We start from the raw sequence: 16,861 nt of genomic DNA, 5'->3' as shown, positions 1-16,861 counted from the left end.
TAATCTGGACTCAAAAGGTCCACCTTACTACTTGTTACGATCAGTTCACTTGTGGGGTATAAAATTGACAACAATATGAGTCAAATCATTCGTTTTCCAATAGCGACCTCATGTATCTACAGATTTGAACTAATCTTCTGTCAATTGAAGCAATAAAGAACACACACAAACTTGTATTATGATATGCCAATAACTAGACTACGAAATCATCTATAAAATAGGAAGCATTTGAGACCGAGAATAGTATTTAAGTAGATTATGGATGTATCAGTATGGAATGAAATACTGCTGCTGAATAGTTGGCTCATAAGTCATTTAAGGGTTTATTCTTTTTCAAATGTTGGTTTGTTTCCCTCCTTTATTATTCGTTTTTCAAGCGGCAGATGAGGAATGGTAAAGAAAAAGAATTGAACGAGGTGGGATAGAAAACTACAATCATAAAGCATGAATCATAAACAAATGTTTAGAATCTCACAAAGTGCACAAGAAATTCTAACATACAAAGCCGCAATATATAGTGCAGAATGCCATATATGAGTTATTCGTAGTTAAGGTCTTGCTTGATGATTTTAGAAGCCGAAACAACTTGAACGGAATTTCCCTGCTCGAAACGTATCTTCTCCGTCTACAAGTCCCTGTTAAACAATGAGCATCATTTAGTAGGAGAAAGAGTTTGGAATGTAATAAACTGATAAGAAGGCTGAAGAACTTGTATTAGAATAGAGTATGCTCTTTGCCAGATAATTAAGGAGCTGCATTAGTTTAGGCCAGTCCTAAATTATTGCAAAATGTCAAAAAATTACCTGTCGAATAAAAATAAAAAATTCTGCATACAAATATCTCATAAAAATCCACAACAGAATATAGATAATAGAAAGGAGAACAAAAGAAAACGAGTAAGGGGAAGGGCAAATAGAGATAGCAAATGATTTGACATTCTAGCCGTTTTAGTAGTAAGCAATATATGCCATTTTCAAGCAATTCTAGTCATAAACAATAGAATCTATATTTTCAAGTAAGTTTGGTTGTAAACAATAGATTCTATATGTTACAGACATATCTATCATGCCTCTATTTTGGGCGTGGAGGCCTTCAGAATTGAAGAGCCAATACAAATATTCTATTAAGAAATGATCATGCAAGCATATAACCATTTTATGGATTTAGCACAACTTTGCTCTAATATTTCACTAGAACTAAATTAGACTTTTAGATCAATTTAGATTACTAAATTGTAGATATTGCAACTATAAACACATCTCAAAGTTATAACTAAAATAATAAATCTTCCTCAAGTCTTCAACTAACGATTTTAAATCAATTTGTTAAGGTCACGGAGGAAAGATGATATATCTTTATATAGGTTCTACCTATCATCGAAGCCTAAAAGTGTTGGATTTGAATCCTGGTCCGAATTGTGCTGCTTCCAGAATTTGTGCTGAAAGCGTGCTTCTAAAATTCAACTTTATTAGAAAAGCATTTTTAATTGGATTGTGACAAGTGGCTCGACCTTGATTGTTGATTGTTGGATTCTGGATGGTTCTATATCATGTGCCGTTTCACTTGACACAGGGTGTGCTTTTCATAGGTTTTGACTAACTCTTGGTTTTGGAGAGAAACCTCTCATCTGCTAGAGTTTCTTCCTCTATGTCTTTCATCTCTCAAATTTTTGATTTGTGACTTGTGATTCGTAATACTTAGCCTCCGGTTTATGATATTCTGAGTGGATATTGGTGAGAACGTGAAAGTTCTATTGATTCATTGTTCCCAAAGGATTTTGTGAAGATTCTCGGTGATTCTTCGTACATCAGTCATTATTTTTGAGAGATAAGTCTTTTGGTTCTATCTCTATGTATTGGTTAAACATTTGTAACCTTTTGTTGTCATTTTGGGCTATTTAGTACGACTGAGCATAATCCAATTCATTAGATGCTCATAGGAGGATGTAGGCATTAGAAGTAGTCGCCGAACCTCCAGGGCTTAGGCTGAAAGAAATTGCTTGTGTTGAATCTTTAATTTCTGCACTTTAATTTTTCTCTAAGATTGTTTGCTATTGCTTCCCAACTCTAAAATTGTGTAAACCTGGTCCTACAACAAGCCTACACTTATTTATCGTCTCAAGAAAGTGGACCTAAAACCATGAACAACAGTAAGCCTAATAATCTAGTTACAGTGACAGATAACCAATTGCCCTCTAGACATTTTTAAGCTATGTCCAATTATATTTAGTAGACCAAAATCCAACCTCACAGCTTATAATATTTCTGACATTTGCTTCAAAATGCAATTGAGCATCTTTACCTTACATAGTATGTGTAGTACTAGGAACACCAGTCTATAAACAGGAACATATGTGTTGAGAATCCTAGTACATACTGAACAACCTAAGTTATTAAGATGAATCTAAACAGTCTATCTGTGGAATGAGTAAACTCCATCATTTAGCGATTGAGTTCCTTCACTCGTGCTAAAGCTTCATGCCCAACAAATTTACCAACCGCAACATAGAGGATTAAACTTAAATTTCATATTGCATTAGGGATATGAGAGGAAAAGAGGAAATAAAAAACAGGGAAATTGTATGCAAATGTTTCTAGAGAACAGTAGACTCTTCATAGAAGAGATCCATTTGTAGTATATATTATTTATTTTGATTAGAAGAGTGTTGAGAAAAAAACTCATAATTCAGATACAAAAATTAAGAGAAACGCTAGCACAGTAGTTCTTTAAGTATACAAATTCTACAAATTACAAAACCTACAAATAGATAAATTCAGTGTAGGAACTCCAAACGATGCACTTCTTATTCAAATATTTGTAAACATATAAAATCTTAAAATTTTGTTTTATTAATTCTCATTCATGTACTGCGAGGGCTGTATTGAATTATTAGAAATTGACCAAGACTGGTGAACATGAATCTTGAAGAAATTCATGAACATTGGTACAACGCCTAATCACCTACCAACAAACCTTGAGGAAGAAACATGAATAATGGAAAATATTTATAAATGTTGGTATATAATAATTATATACCATTGAATATTAGAAAATGATCACGATATGCATGAAATTCGATTCACCAACACGAGTATACATAGGAGTCTAAGGGAAATGTATGGAAAAGAGCGAAACAATTGCAAGAAGTTGTAAGCAAACAACAAAGTGCAAACATATTGTCCAAGAGTAAAACTCTTCTCTTGTAGCATTTTTGAAGTTTTGAGTGCATGAATAAAATACTGACTCTACAATGCTCATAACAAAGTGGCATCAAAACCTAGTTGAAGGATTTGTTAGAGATGGCATTATTAAAGTGCGATACAAGTGGCATGAACTAAAGGCATGCTTAACTTGTATCCTTTTGATGGAAAACGCAATTTGTTGATTATCAAGATCGCATCCATACCATTTGATGTAAGTATAGAATGGGAGATTTATGCAATTAGGGTTTAGTTGAAAACATGCGGTTCATCCCCCCCCCCCGCCCCACCCCCCCATTCGAATCTGATTTACATAATTGATTAAAGCTTATTCTGAGGTTAGAGCCAGTTTTGTGTCTAAAATCACCCGTGGAAGTGCCTATGTTAATTTTATTGAATCTTGCACGTTTCACTGACAAACTAAGCACAAAATTACTTGGGAACTTGATCCTCACCTCATGGATTCCAGGTAAATATAGGCTGAAATTAGAGGTATAACACTTCATTTGTATGATTTGCACCCTCGCTGAACTTGTCTGTTGATTGGGTTTTGGATTCTTGTCTGCTCTGTGTTATATAAGTGATAAGAAATTAATTCTAATTACTAAAGTCTATCCTAAATCTTGTGTTCGTTTTTTTTTTTTTTTTTTAAATAATGAGCATAATAAGTTTTAATTGGGTCTCTTTTACTTAAACATCCTTGTATTTGGAAGCAAAAGATGAGAGGCGTGTTAGGACAATAAGAAGTAGATAAGGCTATAGATGGAAAATTTGTGGCCACCATCACCAAGGACCAAAAGACAGAGACTAATGAATTGACATACACCGCCATAATTTTGAATTTTCCTGATTTCATGTTGAGAAAGGTGGGAAAATTGAGCACTTCTAAAGAACCGTGGGACACTCTACAAAAACTTTATATGGAAAATCCCTCCACCATTAAACTTCACTTGAAAGATTCTTCATTTTAAGATAGATTTCTCGAGATAAATTCGGCTATAATCTAAACATTATTAACAAATTGGTTCAAGATAACTTCGGTGAAAAGATATTTGACGAATATAAAGCTTTTATTATGCTGATTTCTGAGATTTATAAATATGTAAAGGCTGCCATTAAATATGGAAAGATGACTTAACCTATCAAATAGTCATCAACTCATGTGTAAAGAGCAAGAATTATAGGATATAAAACAAGATTCAAGTAAGCTGAAACTATGTTAGTAAGAGGAACGTCTCAACATAGGAAAAATCACAGCCAAGAACAAAACTCAAAGAATCCAGGGAATAATAATAACAGAAAGAAAAATAAGGAAAGATATAGATCCAAATTCATGACAAAGGAAAAACATGTTATGGTTGTGGAAAGATGGCAGATTTTATAGAAGTTGTTGCAAACATAAATTGAACAAAAGGGAAAATATGAGGAAATATAGCATCTTCATCAAATGGAAATTTTAAGGAGGTCACGTGGCCATGGAAACAACTGTTAATATAGGAATTGTGAATTTAGTCTCCGAAAATGGAAAATGCCATGAATGTCTACATTGAGGTTGCACTTTCCACATGATCCCCAAAGGGGAGTTTATGAATTATTAAGAAATCAATGTTGGAAAAGTTGTAATAGGCAACAATATTCCCTGTGGCATTAAAGGAATAGACGATGTAGTCCTAAATGGATACACTCATACTATGAGAAAAGTAAGACGTGTGCCATACTTGTCTGTAAACCTGTTTCTATTGATGTTCTAGAAGAAAACGGATTTACACATATTGCTTAAAATCATCAAAGAGTTCACTTGTTTCCTTTAAAGGAGACGAGATGAGGCCTTTCTATGGCGAGCCTCTATGGAAAAAGGGAGATGATACTGTCAAATGGCACAATATCTTAGCTAATATGAGTGAGAAATGTCTATAATTGTTGCATAACCAAGGTGCATTAGAAAGAGATGTTATCTCAAAAACTCCATTTTATGAACATTTTACGCTTCGTAAACATCATAGATTGTACTTCAATACTGGCATGCTGAATTATCATCTATATTAGACAATGTACCTTGAAGATGGTTTAGTTAGGTTGGTAGACAAGTTGCTCGGTTTCATATTGTAGTTTTTTAAGGCAAGGTAAAGCCCCCCACATCTTCTTGTATTATTTTTTGCTTCTCTATAAAATGGGTGGAGATCTTGAAAGTCTCTCGCTTATGAATAGGAGGAGCATTATACCTGAGTATGCATAGGTGTCATTTACTAAAGAAAAAAAATGTAAACGAGTTGAAGGAAATGAGAATAAAAGACCACAAGGCATTAACATTTGTCTACTGGGAATAAATCTTGAGATCTTTGGGGAAAAAATGTCACATGCTATGACGGTAAAACAAGCATGGGATATATTGGAACTTCCTACAAAGTGGAATCAAGAAGATGCTTGATGAACAACTTGTTGCTTTGCAATTAAGTACCTGTTTGACAACCATTAAAACAAAGTTGATTTTTTCTTTTTTTTTTTTTTTCAAACTCATTTTCGATTACACGTTGTTAGAATAAAATGTTTTGCAAGCAAACTCAAATTTTTTTTTTTTTTTTTTTAACCACACATTCTCCATAAAAAAGAAAAAAAACACTATTCCAAAACTCATTTTCTTCCAAAAAAATTCATTTTAATGGTTGTGAAACAGGGGCTAAAAATGCAATTATTGGAACTGAAAATGGAAAAACGTAAGTTTGAAAAAAAATAAAAAAATAAGAAGAAGAAGAAGATGATGAAATTAATCACTTGGAATAGAGGGTAGTTGAGCTAAACAACATAGAAGAAAAAGTGATAAAATTGGAGATGATGTTGATAAAGCAAAGAAATGTTTTCAAGGATAAATAGAGAGATCGAAGCAAAGTGTGAACTTGTGAAGGATAAATAGATCTCCACAAAAGTGAAGAAGAAGAATGTAAATTTCTAAAGGAAAGGTGAGAAAGAAAGTTTCTAAAGAAAAGCTTAAGAAGACGATGGTTGAAATTAGTCCAGGGAATCGCAAAGTAAGGAAGTTAAAAGCTTTAGAATTACCAAGACCGAGAGGATGGAAATCTCCACTTATAAATAGAGTTGAAACATGAGAAAGAAATGTGCATACAGTAAAAGGATTTATTATTCGAGAATGATGAATATTTTGGAACAATATAGAAACAAATTCGATGAAGAACTTGAATCCCAAATTAGAGGACATTTGAGCTTAATAGAAAAAAGCAACATATCGAATAATGAAACCAAATGGTCAGAAAAGTGGAGTTCCATGAAGAAAAAAAGACACTGAATGGAGATAAACTTGCTACTAAGTTGAGAAATATTTGCAGCTGAGAAGGGGAGAATTTGCAAAGCAAAGAGAGAGAACACAGTAACATCAATTATTTGAAAGCATTTGTTTGTACTGATAATATATTTATTTATTTAATATTTAGTTTCCTTATTTTGTAGGTTTCCTTGTAATATATAAACTATTTTAGTTTATTGTGAACCCTAATTTTTTGTTGCTTATTAGATTATTATTTTTCTCCTTATTTTCTTCTCTTCTCTTTGAATTAATTTACGATATTGGTTCAAGATCATTTATGTTGTTAACATGGTATCAGAGCAGATAACAACCGATGTTGGTAATTTGAGAAGGTGTTGTGGGCTAGTTGCAGGATGATGCGTCTTCCAAGGGTGACAATTGAAAGTTGGCTGCAGATATAAAAAGAAAAAAGAAAAAAAGATTGAACCCCAACCTTAAGGGCCCCCACCACCCGCTCCTAGAGGTTTGTAAGGGAAGTAATACAGGGAATGTGCCCCAACAGGTTAGGGAACAAGAGCTGCATGTACATTGCGCCTACAAGAAATCAAATTCCATATCTTAGGAATCGAACTCTCACACTGCGACTGCCAGCAAGGCGTGAGATAACCTCACTCCCGTCCTTTGCAACACTGGGCTATGAGCCGGGGGGCAAAGTTGGCTGCTGATATAGATTTTATAAGAAGAGGATAACACATTGATCAGGAATTTTCCACAGTTCTTTGGAAGTTATTAAGATTAGTCACCAATTGATAACTTCTATGCTAGGTAAAGTCATTATAAATATAACCGTCAAAAGAAAGTTATAGTGGACACATGCTCTTCAATCTGTGGATAGATTCGGACTAACCTCAAGAAATACGAGTCGTCTGAAAAATTATTTGGTGGCATTATTTTGGTTCTACATATATTCTGCAGTATATTTCAATTGTAGCTTGTGGTGGTGCGTTGGTTATTGTTGGTTTCCTTAGAGATTGGGTAATATCGTTGATTAATAGTTAATTATTTATTGACTTTATTATGGCAACTACAAGAGATGATTCACTTCAATTCATTAGTGTCAGATTAAATGGTAAAAATTACTCATATTGGAGTACAGTGATGCGAAATTTTGTAAAGGGAAAAAGATTGTGAGGTTATATTAATGAAACTAGTGTGAAACCCGAGAACACTACTCAGAATTATGTAACAAAGTCAAATAATTGGGAGTCAAACAACGCGAAAATTCTCGCCTGGGTTCATAATTTTGTTGAGCAATCCATTGGTACATAGTCGACGAAGTTTGAAACAGCAAATGAGGTTTGGGAGCACTTTCAAAAGTCATATACTAAGTCTAACTTTGCAAATCGGTATCAGTTGAAAATTGATATACGGGCTTTACATAAAAAGGATATGAGTATTCTTGAACTTTATGCCGCTATGAATTCAATTTGAGATGAGTTGGCTCTTATGGAATTAGTAGGACTGAAAGCATGTTAGGAATTTATTACTTTTAGAGAGGAGCAGCGATTAGTTCAGTTTTTTATGTCACTTCGCAGTGATTTTGAGGGACTTATAGGTTCTATCTTGTATCGTACCCCACTTCTCTTAGTTGATTCAGTGGTTAATGAACTTGTAGCTAAGAAAATACGTTTGAAATCTCTTGCAGAAGAAGTATCTCTTCCTCCTTCTAGCACCTCAGTGTTGGCTATACCCTCTTCATTGTCCACACATAATCAAAATAAAGATTATGTGCGAGTCACTAGTGATGAGTGTGACTTTTGTAAACAAAAAGGACATTAGAAGTCTCGATGTCCTGAACTATTGAAGATGTAGCAACCTTAATCAGAGAAGCGATCCTATCATCCCAATGCTATCATAGCTACCACCATGCCACCTAGTGACTCATCTATACTTGGAGCACCACCTTCCTCCAATCCCATGTTGACGAACTTAGCAGAGCAGTTTTAGAAGCTTTTGGCCACACAACCACGCGCTATGTTAGCCTCCACTCATATAGGTTTGTGATCTCAGAGTCACTCATGTATTTCTTTCTCATGAATCTTCGACTCAGATGGTTCCAAACATGTCGCCTAACTCAAAATTCTTTAATGTCTTGCATTCTTCTAATTCGTCTATGTCTATTATGACAACTGATGGCACATCATTGCCTTTATAGGTGTTGGTTCTATTAATACATCTAATTTATCACTTTCAGATGTCTATTTAGCTCGTACTTTGAATCTTATCTCTATTAGCCAATAGTGTGATTTAGGATACTTAGTTCAGTTTTTTTCTATTGGTTGTCATTTGCAAGATCCTCAATCTAGAAGTTGATTGGGATATGCCGTAGACAAGGAGGGTTATATGTTTTAGACAATTCAAAACCACCACAAGTTGCAGTCCCTGGTATTGATTTGTCATCTTTCTCCTTGAATTCATTGTTTTCTAGTTTTTATTTGTGGCATTGGACAAGTTTTCGCTAGTCATTTGAAATTCTTAATTTCAAAGGTTCAATTGGGAAATATACAAATTCATGACATTTTCTGGTTGTCGTGATTGCAAACTAGCAAAAAATTTTGCTTTACCTTTTCCTCAAAATATTTCTCATTCTGTTGTACCATTTGATCTTGTTCACTCTGATGTGTGGGTACTTGCTCCTATTGCTACAAAAGGAGGGTCTAGATATTATGTGTCCTTTATTGATGATTAAAGTCGTTATTATTGGATTTATCTTATGAAACAATGATCTGACTTTCTTTCTATATATCGATCATTTAGAGCACATATTAAAACTCAACATTCCATTCTAATTAAGTGCTTTAGATGTGATTTGGGTGGAGAATACACTTCAATCGATTTCTCTGAATTGTTTGCTCTTGATGACACAATTCATCAGACCTCGTGTACTGATACCCCAAAACAAAATAGTATTGCTGAACAAAAGCATATTTATATTGTAGAAACTGTCCGTTCACTTCTTTTGTCAGCTAAAGTTCCCAGTGAATTTTGGGAGAAACAACTCTTACTATCGTTTCTTTAATTAATAAGATTTCATCTTCCCACAATTCAGGTTTATCTCATTTTGAAATATTGTATGGGCATCCTCTGAATTACTCCTCATTGAGAGTCGTTGGTTATACTTGCTTTGTTCTTCGTCCTGAAGTCGAACGTAGTAAATTGACATCTCGCTTTGCTATCTGTGTTTTCTTAGGTTATGGGCAAGGACAAAAGGGATATCGTTGTTTCGATCCCATTAATAACAAATTATATGTTTCTCGTCATGTTGTGTTTCTTGAGTATATTCCATTCTTCTCTATATCTGATAATACTCATGATATAACTAAAACTGATCTCATTTATATTGATCCATTCTCTGATGATATAACAGTCCACCTCCCCATACCTCATATACTATTGATTCTTCATGTCTTGAAAGTACACATCCTCCAGCTCATGATATCCCTCCATGGCTTCCCAAGCACCGTTTGAGGTTGTAGTTCCTGCTCTATCTCTTCCTTGATATCCTCAACATATTCTTAAGTCAACTCAGTTACCTGATTTTGCTTATTCTTGTTATTCTAAGTCATTTTGCTGCTTTTTAACCTCCATTCTCAAGTTATCTAACCTTTTTTTTTTTTTTTAATAAAGAAGCTATTCTGGATCCTTTTTGGTAATAGGTTATGGCTAATGAACTCTTTGCTCTGCATAAGATAGATACTTGGGACTTGGTTGCATTGCCTTCAAGTAAACATGCTATCGGTTCTTGTTGGATTTATAAGATTAAAACCAAATTTGACGAATCAATTGAGCGCTACAAGGGTAGATTGGTTGCTAAAGATTTTAATCAACAGTGATCATGAGGAGACTTTTCCTCCTGTTGCCAAGATGATCACTGTTCGTACACTTATTTTAGTTGCTTCTAATTGTCAGTGGAGTCTCTCTCAATTGGATGTCAAAATGAATTTTTTAATGAAAATATTCAAGAGGAGGTTTACATGGTTCCTCCTCTTGGTCTTTCTCACTCTCCTGAATTTGTTTGCAAATTCAAGAAGACACTTTATGGCCTCAAATAAGCATCCCGTGCTTGGTTTGATAAATTTTTCACTTTGTTACTTCTCTTGGTTTTACATATAGTCATTATGACTCCACTCTATTCTTTAAATGTACTTCTGATGGTCGTATTCTATTATTGCTATATGTTGACGATGTGATTATTATTGATGATGATGTTGAAGAAATTGCAAGTTTGAAATCAGAATTGGCTCGTCGTTTTGAAATGAGGGACTTGGGCACATTCTTTTATTTTATGGAAATCGAAGTTGCTCCTTCTCCTAGAGGTTATCTTCTCTCCCAATCCAAGTATACTATGGATGTTATTGAGCGTTCTCGTCTTATTGTTACTAAAACTTCTGATAATCCTCTTGAATCCAACACTTGATATTCATCCTCTAACGGTGAACCATTGCCTGATCTCACTTTGTATCACATTATTATTGGATGTCTAGTTTATATTACCATCACACGTCCAGATATTGCTTATGTTGTTCACATTGTTAGTCAGTTTGTTTCAACTCCTACTACAGTTCATTGGGCAGCAGTTGTTCTTATTTTATGTTATCTTCGTGGTACATGCTTTCAAAGTCTTTTGTTTCCATTGACATCATCCTTAGTGCTCCATGCCTACTTTGATACTGATTGGGCCAGTGATCCCATTGATCTCAAGTTCACTACTGATTTTTGTATATTTTTGGGTGATTCTCTTATCTCTTGGAGAAGTAAGAAGCACTCTGTTGTTTCCTATTTCTCTATTTAATATTTAGTTTCCTTATTTCTTAGACTTCCTTATTAGTTTAGGTTTCCTTGTAATATATAAACTATTTTAGTTCATTGTAAACCCTAATTTTTCGTTGCTTAGTAGATTATTGTTTCTCTTCTTATTTTCTTCTCTTCTCTTCGAATTAATTTACAATATTGGTTCAAGATAATTTATGTTGTTAACATGAACGACATAGAAGAAATGAAGTTTAAGAGACTTGTTGTGGAAGGCCACAACCAGTAAAGTTGAGGTTGTAACTCATAAGTGTCTATACCGTAAAATAAATTTTCGACGGAACCAAAAAAAAAAAAAAACATATATGTTAGAACGATAACCATAAAATATGATTTTATTCGAAATGCATACATTTGTCACATAGGCTATGGGAATGGAGAGAAGAGATATATTTTACTCAAGAAATTGTCTCGCCAATTCTCATTTGGAATGTTCAATTTATTATTGCAATAACAAGGAAATGGAAAATTCATCAAATTCATGTGAAGCCAACATTTCAGACGTAGAAGAAAAAATTATGTGGTAGATCCTAGTTGAAGGTCAGTGCTTCAAAGTCTTTTTTTATATTATTTTGTCGGGTGTGGGGGTGGCGGGGATTGAGTTGGGGGTTGAAAATTTAGCTAGACTAGGACTCAATAGAGTCATCAATGTTGGTACACAATAATTATTTACCTTTGAATATAATTGAAGGTTCATGAATTTAGGACTCATGCACAAACGTTAAAATGCACCTACTTCAAATATATAGGAGTCTAAGAAAAATGTAGGAAAAAGAGTGAAAAAATTGCAAGAAGAAATTGTAAACAAACAACTAAGTAAAGAAATAAAATTTTCGAATCTTTTTCTCTAGTAAATTCTAAGAGTTTGAATGCTTGATTTTTATTGTGAGTTCCTAACGCTTCTAACACGCACTTCTTATAAATAAGAATTTCTTTAGGATTTGTCAAGAAGAGCCTCAAATAATCATCATTCGTTCCTTTAATTTATCATCTATGGTACCATATTTAATTGTTGACATATATCTCCATTTTTTTTATCCTACCTATTCAAGCATATTTTACAACTCTATCTCGACGTTTTTACTTTTTCTATGTTTATCTCATGGGCTTAAATTCTATCAATATATATAAACCAACACCCAGCACTATAAAGTATAACTAGCCAAATTTCATTTGAATAATTGAATTAGACAAATGAATTATGACACTTACATAACTGATAAGAAAGTATGTATAGGGTGAGACCACAAAGAATCCTTAAGTCTTATTCTCCAGATAATCCAATATTATCTCACAAATTGAGATAATTCAAAGAAGAGGAAAATAAAGAGGTCGGATCGTACTCCCTACAAGATGCGGATTCAAGCCAATTATGTTATTAATTAGTGGGACAAATAGACAAATTCCTAAACAAAGACATCCTATTCTATGTGGGATTGTACAAACAATTCGTATTATACGAAAAATAATACAGTCATTGCATAACAATATGAATTTGACATGTTGCATATTCTGAAAGTTGGTGAAACATAAACGCAAATAATACAAATCTTTTATGTTAACAGATCTTTCAGGGATGCATGAACGCTTTTAAACCTCGAATCTGATTACCTTAGATCTTTGGATTAAATCAACTACAAAGTTTTGAAGTAATAATATTTTTTTACTTATAATAGATCTAATTCATCTCATTCAAACTCAGTAAGGATGTCCTCACACAAATGTTAAGCAAGAATCTGCTGTTCTTAAAAATCTTTTGACTAATAAGCTATAAACTTCCTCCTTTTTGCAACAGAAAAACAAAAAAAATTTCTGGTGCTGTAGATCTCAACCTTTTATGGACAAAACTATGACTAAGGTAAGGGGAAAAAAAAAGAAGGAAGAAGAAGAAGAAACAATGCGTGCCATTGTTTAAGATAATCATGTGGAACCCCATAAACATTAATTTTTTTTAACATGTAAAATTGAAAAGCATTGTGACAAAAGCGAATAATTGTGATGTCCCACAAAATCTGATGCACACTGGAAGCAATCTAGAAAGTTTGGAAAGCACAAATTCAAAATTTTAATGTAAATTTCTAAAATGTCCTCACAAAGATCTTATGCACTAAAATTATTGCAATTAGTGGGGGACTGATGTTAATGTGTTTTTATATAGCAGAAATGAAATTAATTAAATAAGCATTCATTTTTTTCGTACATCTAAGAGACTTTTATAAGGGAAAAGCCCCCTGTCGAGGGCAGGATAGAGTTGCGCCCCCCATAGGTGGCCCTGAACGTCAAGCAAGCCCCCTTTTAAAATGATTAGAGGATTAAATATTGTTGACAATGTTGTAGTTGTTAAAAAAGTGTTAGTGGAAAAGATGAATTATTTTTAAAACTGTCAAATAACAGCATGCCTCATGGCATGTTGTCAAAATCATTGTACACTAATATATACACACACTTAAATACATGCAAATGTCTCCTACCTTAAACTCAAATGACAATCTACGGGAGATCTTGCATAATAAGAATGTTTCTCGTTCATATTAAATAAAATAAAATGACAGTCTTCGTGGGGGCGAAAAATCTTTCAAGAATCACAAAAGATGACCCATAAAAATGGAAGTTGATATGCAATTGAGTACTAAATTGGGATCGTCTTACAGCAGACAGTTGTTCCATGATGGAAAACTTGAAAAGAAAAAAGGCGGATAAGATTCTACCTGATGTAAGAGGAAAAAACCGTCGTTTTCTTGGGGGTAAAGATCGTACTGTTTATCATACTTGAACAATAACTTATAAAAATATATTCTAAGAATAAATTTTCGATCACATTATGTTAGATTAGTAGTGTATGTAAAAAATTGGAAAAAGGACACTGCAGATTTAATGTTTTTGTGTGTCATATACTACTTCTAGGGTTCATAATTCCATCAACTTATGAAGGAATACGGTGATGGTAGGTTGATACATAGCCAACGTACGTAAAAGTATTGTCACATTTATGTCATAAATCCTAGTATATTTTATTCCGGGGCGAATCAGAATAGAGTGACCAAAAGGAATTTATATAACCGACTTATTTACCTTAGATTGTATTTTCTTCTAGGGTTTATACTGAATAGGAAATATTTATCAACAACAACAATGTGCACATGTGATCACCAATATATGATTCTCCAATGTGACTCTGATCCAATTGAAATTTGAATTCGGCAAGAAGAAAAATGATGTCCAAGTAATTCAAGCAGTACTATATAAACATGAATGTACTATGAAGTAAGAAATTAATTACCAATTTTTGATCCATAGATTGAATCAAGAAAATGGCATGGAAGAAGTGGAATCATCATCTGGCTTGCCTGGGCTAGCCTTCTTCTTCTTCTTGTATGGGATTCCTCTTGCCTTAGCTTGACACTCCTTTACTTCCCTCAGATAAACCCTTATTGCACCACTAGCAAATGGATTAGTCGCCTGTGATCCACCGTTTTCCTCATAGGCGGCGCGTAGCCTGCCAATAAGTGCATCGAGGCTACCCCAAGCCTGCCTCAGTGGGCAAGCACACGGCGCCGGTGGTTCCGGTTGCCCATAAAAGATGCAGCCCTGCAAATGAACTTTAGTCTTGCCAAACTGATCAAGATATCTAAGAAATTCAAGAACATGGTTGCTATTGCAATGAGAGAGTGGAACTGGTGGCCTCTGGTTCTTCAAGAACTGCCCAAAGGTGTTCCAATCCCTTCGTTTTTGAGACTCATAGCGGCTCGGAGTGGTGGGAATAGGTGGATCACCACCCGCTCCGCCACCGGGGGATATTGATGACCCATCTGCCAAGCCTTTCCCTCTCTCCATAGTTAATCATATACTATAAATTTTTCTGCCTTTGTTCCTATATAAGGTGAAACCTGCAGGTGATGGTTAAAGGAATAGTATGGCGAAAAATGGGTTGGGGCTGGGGTAGGAGAGATGAATTTTACATCAGAACCCTATTGAGTTGACATGCAATGGGCCATAACGAGTTTCTTTCTTAGTATTTTTTGCTCTTTTCTTGTTTGTGCCACTAACCATGCGTTTAATCAATAAGTTACAATTATTGAGCAGGGTTCCTTAATTATCTCCCCCACTAAATGTACAATACTTACCAAAAGAAAACATTATTACACACTTGTCCAAATATATTCTTCTTTAGTATCTTTCGATCAATAATTGCCAATATTCGCTTAGTCGTAAGACATAGCATTCTTCGCAAGCCATAAATAAGTTGATATGTTGTAAATAATTATTTTAGTTTTTCGCTGTGAATATTAGAGTTATTTTGAAGAATTTCTTATTCATAAGAGTGATGCGAATAGAAGAGTGAATGCAGAGACCAACCTTCAAATTCTGTAATTAAGACTTAATTTTTTGTTGTTAAACATGCGTCGTCTTCGTTTGAGAATTGTTTTCGCAACGTTATTCCAAATTTATTTCTTTAAGGAAAAAAAAAAAAGTCATTAAGCTATAAGTTTAACATAACCCTAAGCAGCTATATTTCTTGGCATAAATCAAATGAATGCGAGATGAAAATAATAATAATCTGAATTGTTCAAACGTATAAAAACTATGATCCACAAAGAATTCGTGAAAGAATTTTGTGAACACTAAAAATAGCAGGAGTTATTCTATATTCAGTAATCATCATTATCAGTTACCGTTTAAAGTGCGAGTTTCTCTGCAATAAAACTAAAGAAATATGTCTAACAGTAGGGATAACACCAAGCTATAAATATATATCTGACATATATTATTTATCTTGAGTTGCAGTTTTATTGCAAGCTCGGGTAATGAAGTAGCTCATGAGCTAGCTGCCTTTGCCAACTACTAGAGAAGTGGTCTCATGTTTTGATTCGTCCATGGCGACATAAATTAATGAGATTTCAGTTTTTGTGTTAGATATGCACACATTTGATATTTCCCGTTGCTTTTCTTCATGGCAGTCATTTTCAGATGGAACTGGAATATTGTTTATAGTACCTCGGATATTATGGGATCTGAGAAATGTACACATTTGATATCACCTATTGCTTTTCTTCATGGCAGTCATTTTCAGATGGAACTGGAATATTGTTTCTAGTACCTTGAATATCATGGGATCTGATAAAGTTTGACATACAATTGGGAGCAGTATGTCTTCAGATTTGTAATCCTCATGTAGGATTTTTAGAAGCAGGATTTGATATTTGGATCGTGGATATGATGATATTTAGGTATTTGCTATTCACTCAAAAATGAATATTTCTACTTATGGCATGGATGATGCAAGGGCAGGTATTTGCTATTCACTCAACAATGAATATTTCTACTTATGGTATGGATGATGCAAGGGCAGTTAAAGGATTTGAAAGTAAGATCTGTCTTTAAGACTTGTGGTTGAACAACCGAATCTCAAGAACCAGTGGACTTTAAGCAAAAAGATGTTTAAAAGTAAATTTATTAAATCAGTGGACTTGAAGCTAAAAGATGTTTAAAAGTGAATTTATTAACAATTCTAAATGCATTAATAATTCAGATG

General features: G+C 34.0%; 1 protein-coding gene across 1 annotated transcript; it reads right to left on the bottom strand.

Moving 5' to 3' along the window:
• Nucleotides 1-422: 422 nt before the first annotated feature.
• On the bottom strand, nt 423-15,220 carry LOC111391520 (protein LIGHT-DEPENDENT SHORT HYPOCOTYLS 10-like). The gene is made up of 2 exons (XM_023016751.1): nt 14,609-15,220; nt 423-635 (listed from the first exon to the last, which is right to left on the bottom strand). The coding sequence occupies exon 1, from the start codon at nt 15,160-15,162 to the stop codon at nt 14,632-14,634; it is 531 nt and encodes a 176-aa protein (XP_022872519.1). The 5' UTR covers nt 15,163-15,220; the 3' UTR covers nt 423-635; nt 14,609-14,631.
• Nucleotides 15,221-16,861: the final 1,641 nt, after the last annotated feature.

This window comes from Olea europaea, unplaced genomic scaffold (genome assembly GCF_002742605.1).
Source record: "Olea europaea var. sylvestris unplaced genomic scaffold, O_europaea_v1 scaffold798, whole genome shotgun sequence".
NCBI lineage: Eukaryota > Viridiplantae > Streptophyta > Magnoliopsida > Lamiales > Oleaceae > Olea > Olea europaea.
The sequence above is the reverse complement of the archived record's forward strand: the minus strand, read 5'-3'. Positions and strand labels throughout refer to the sequence as shown.

Bases quoted from the DNA above. Each gene is read 5' to 3' on its own strand.
- LOC111391520 (XM_023016751.1), bottom strand. From the start codon at position 15,162: ATGGAGAGAGGGAAAGGCTTGGCAGATGGGTCATCAATATCCCCCGGT.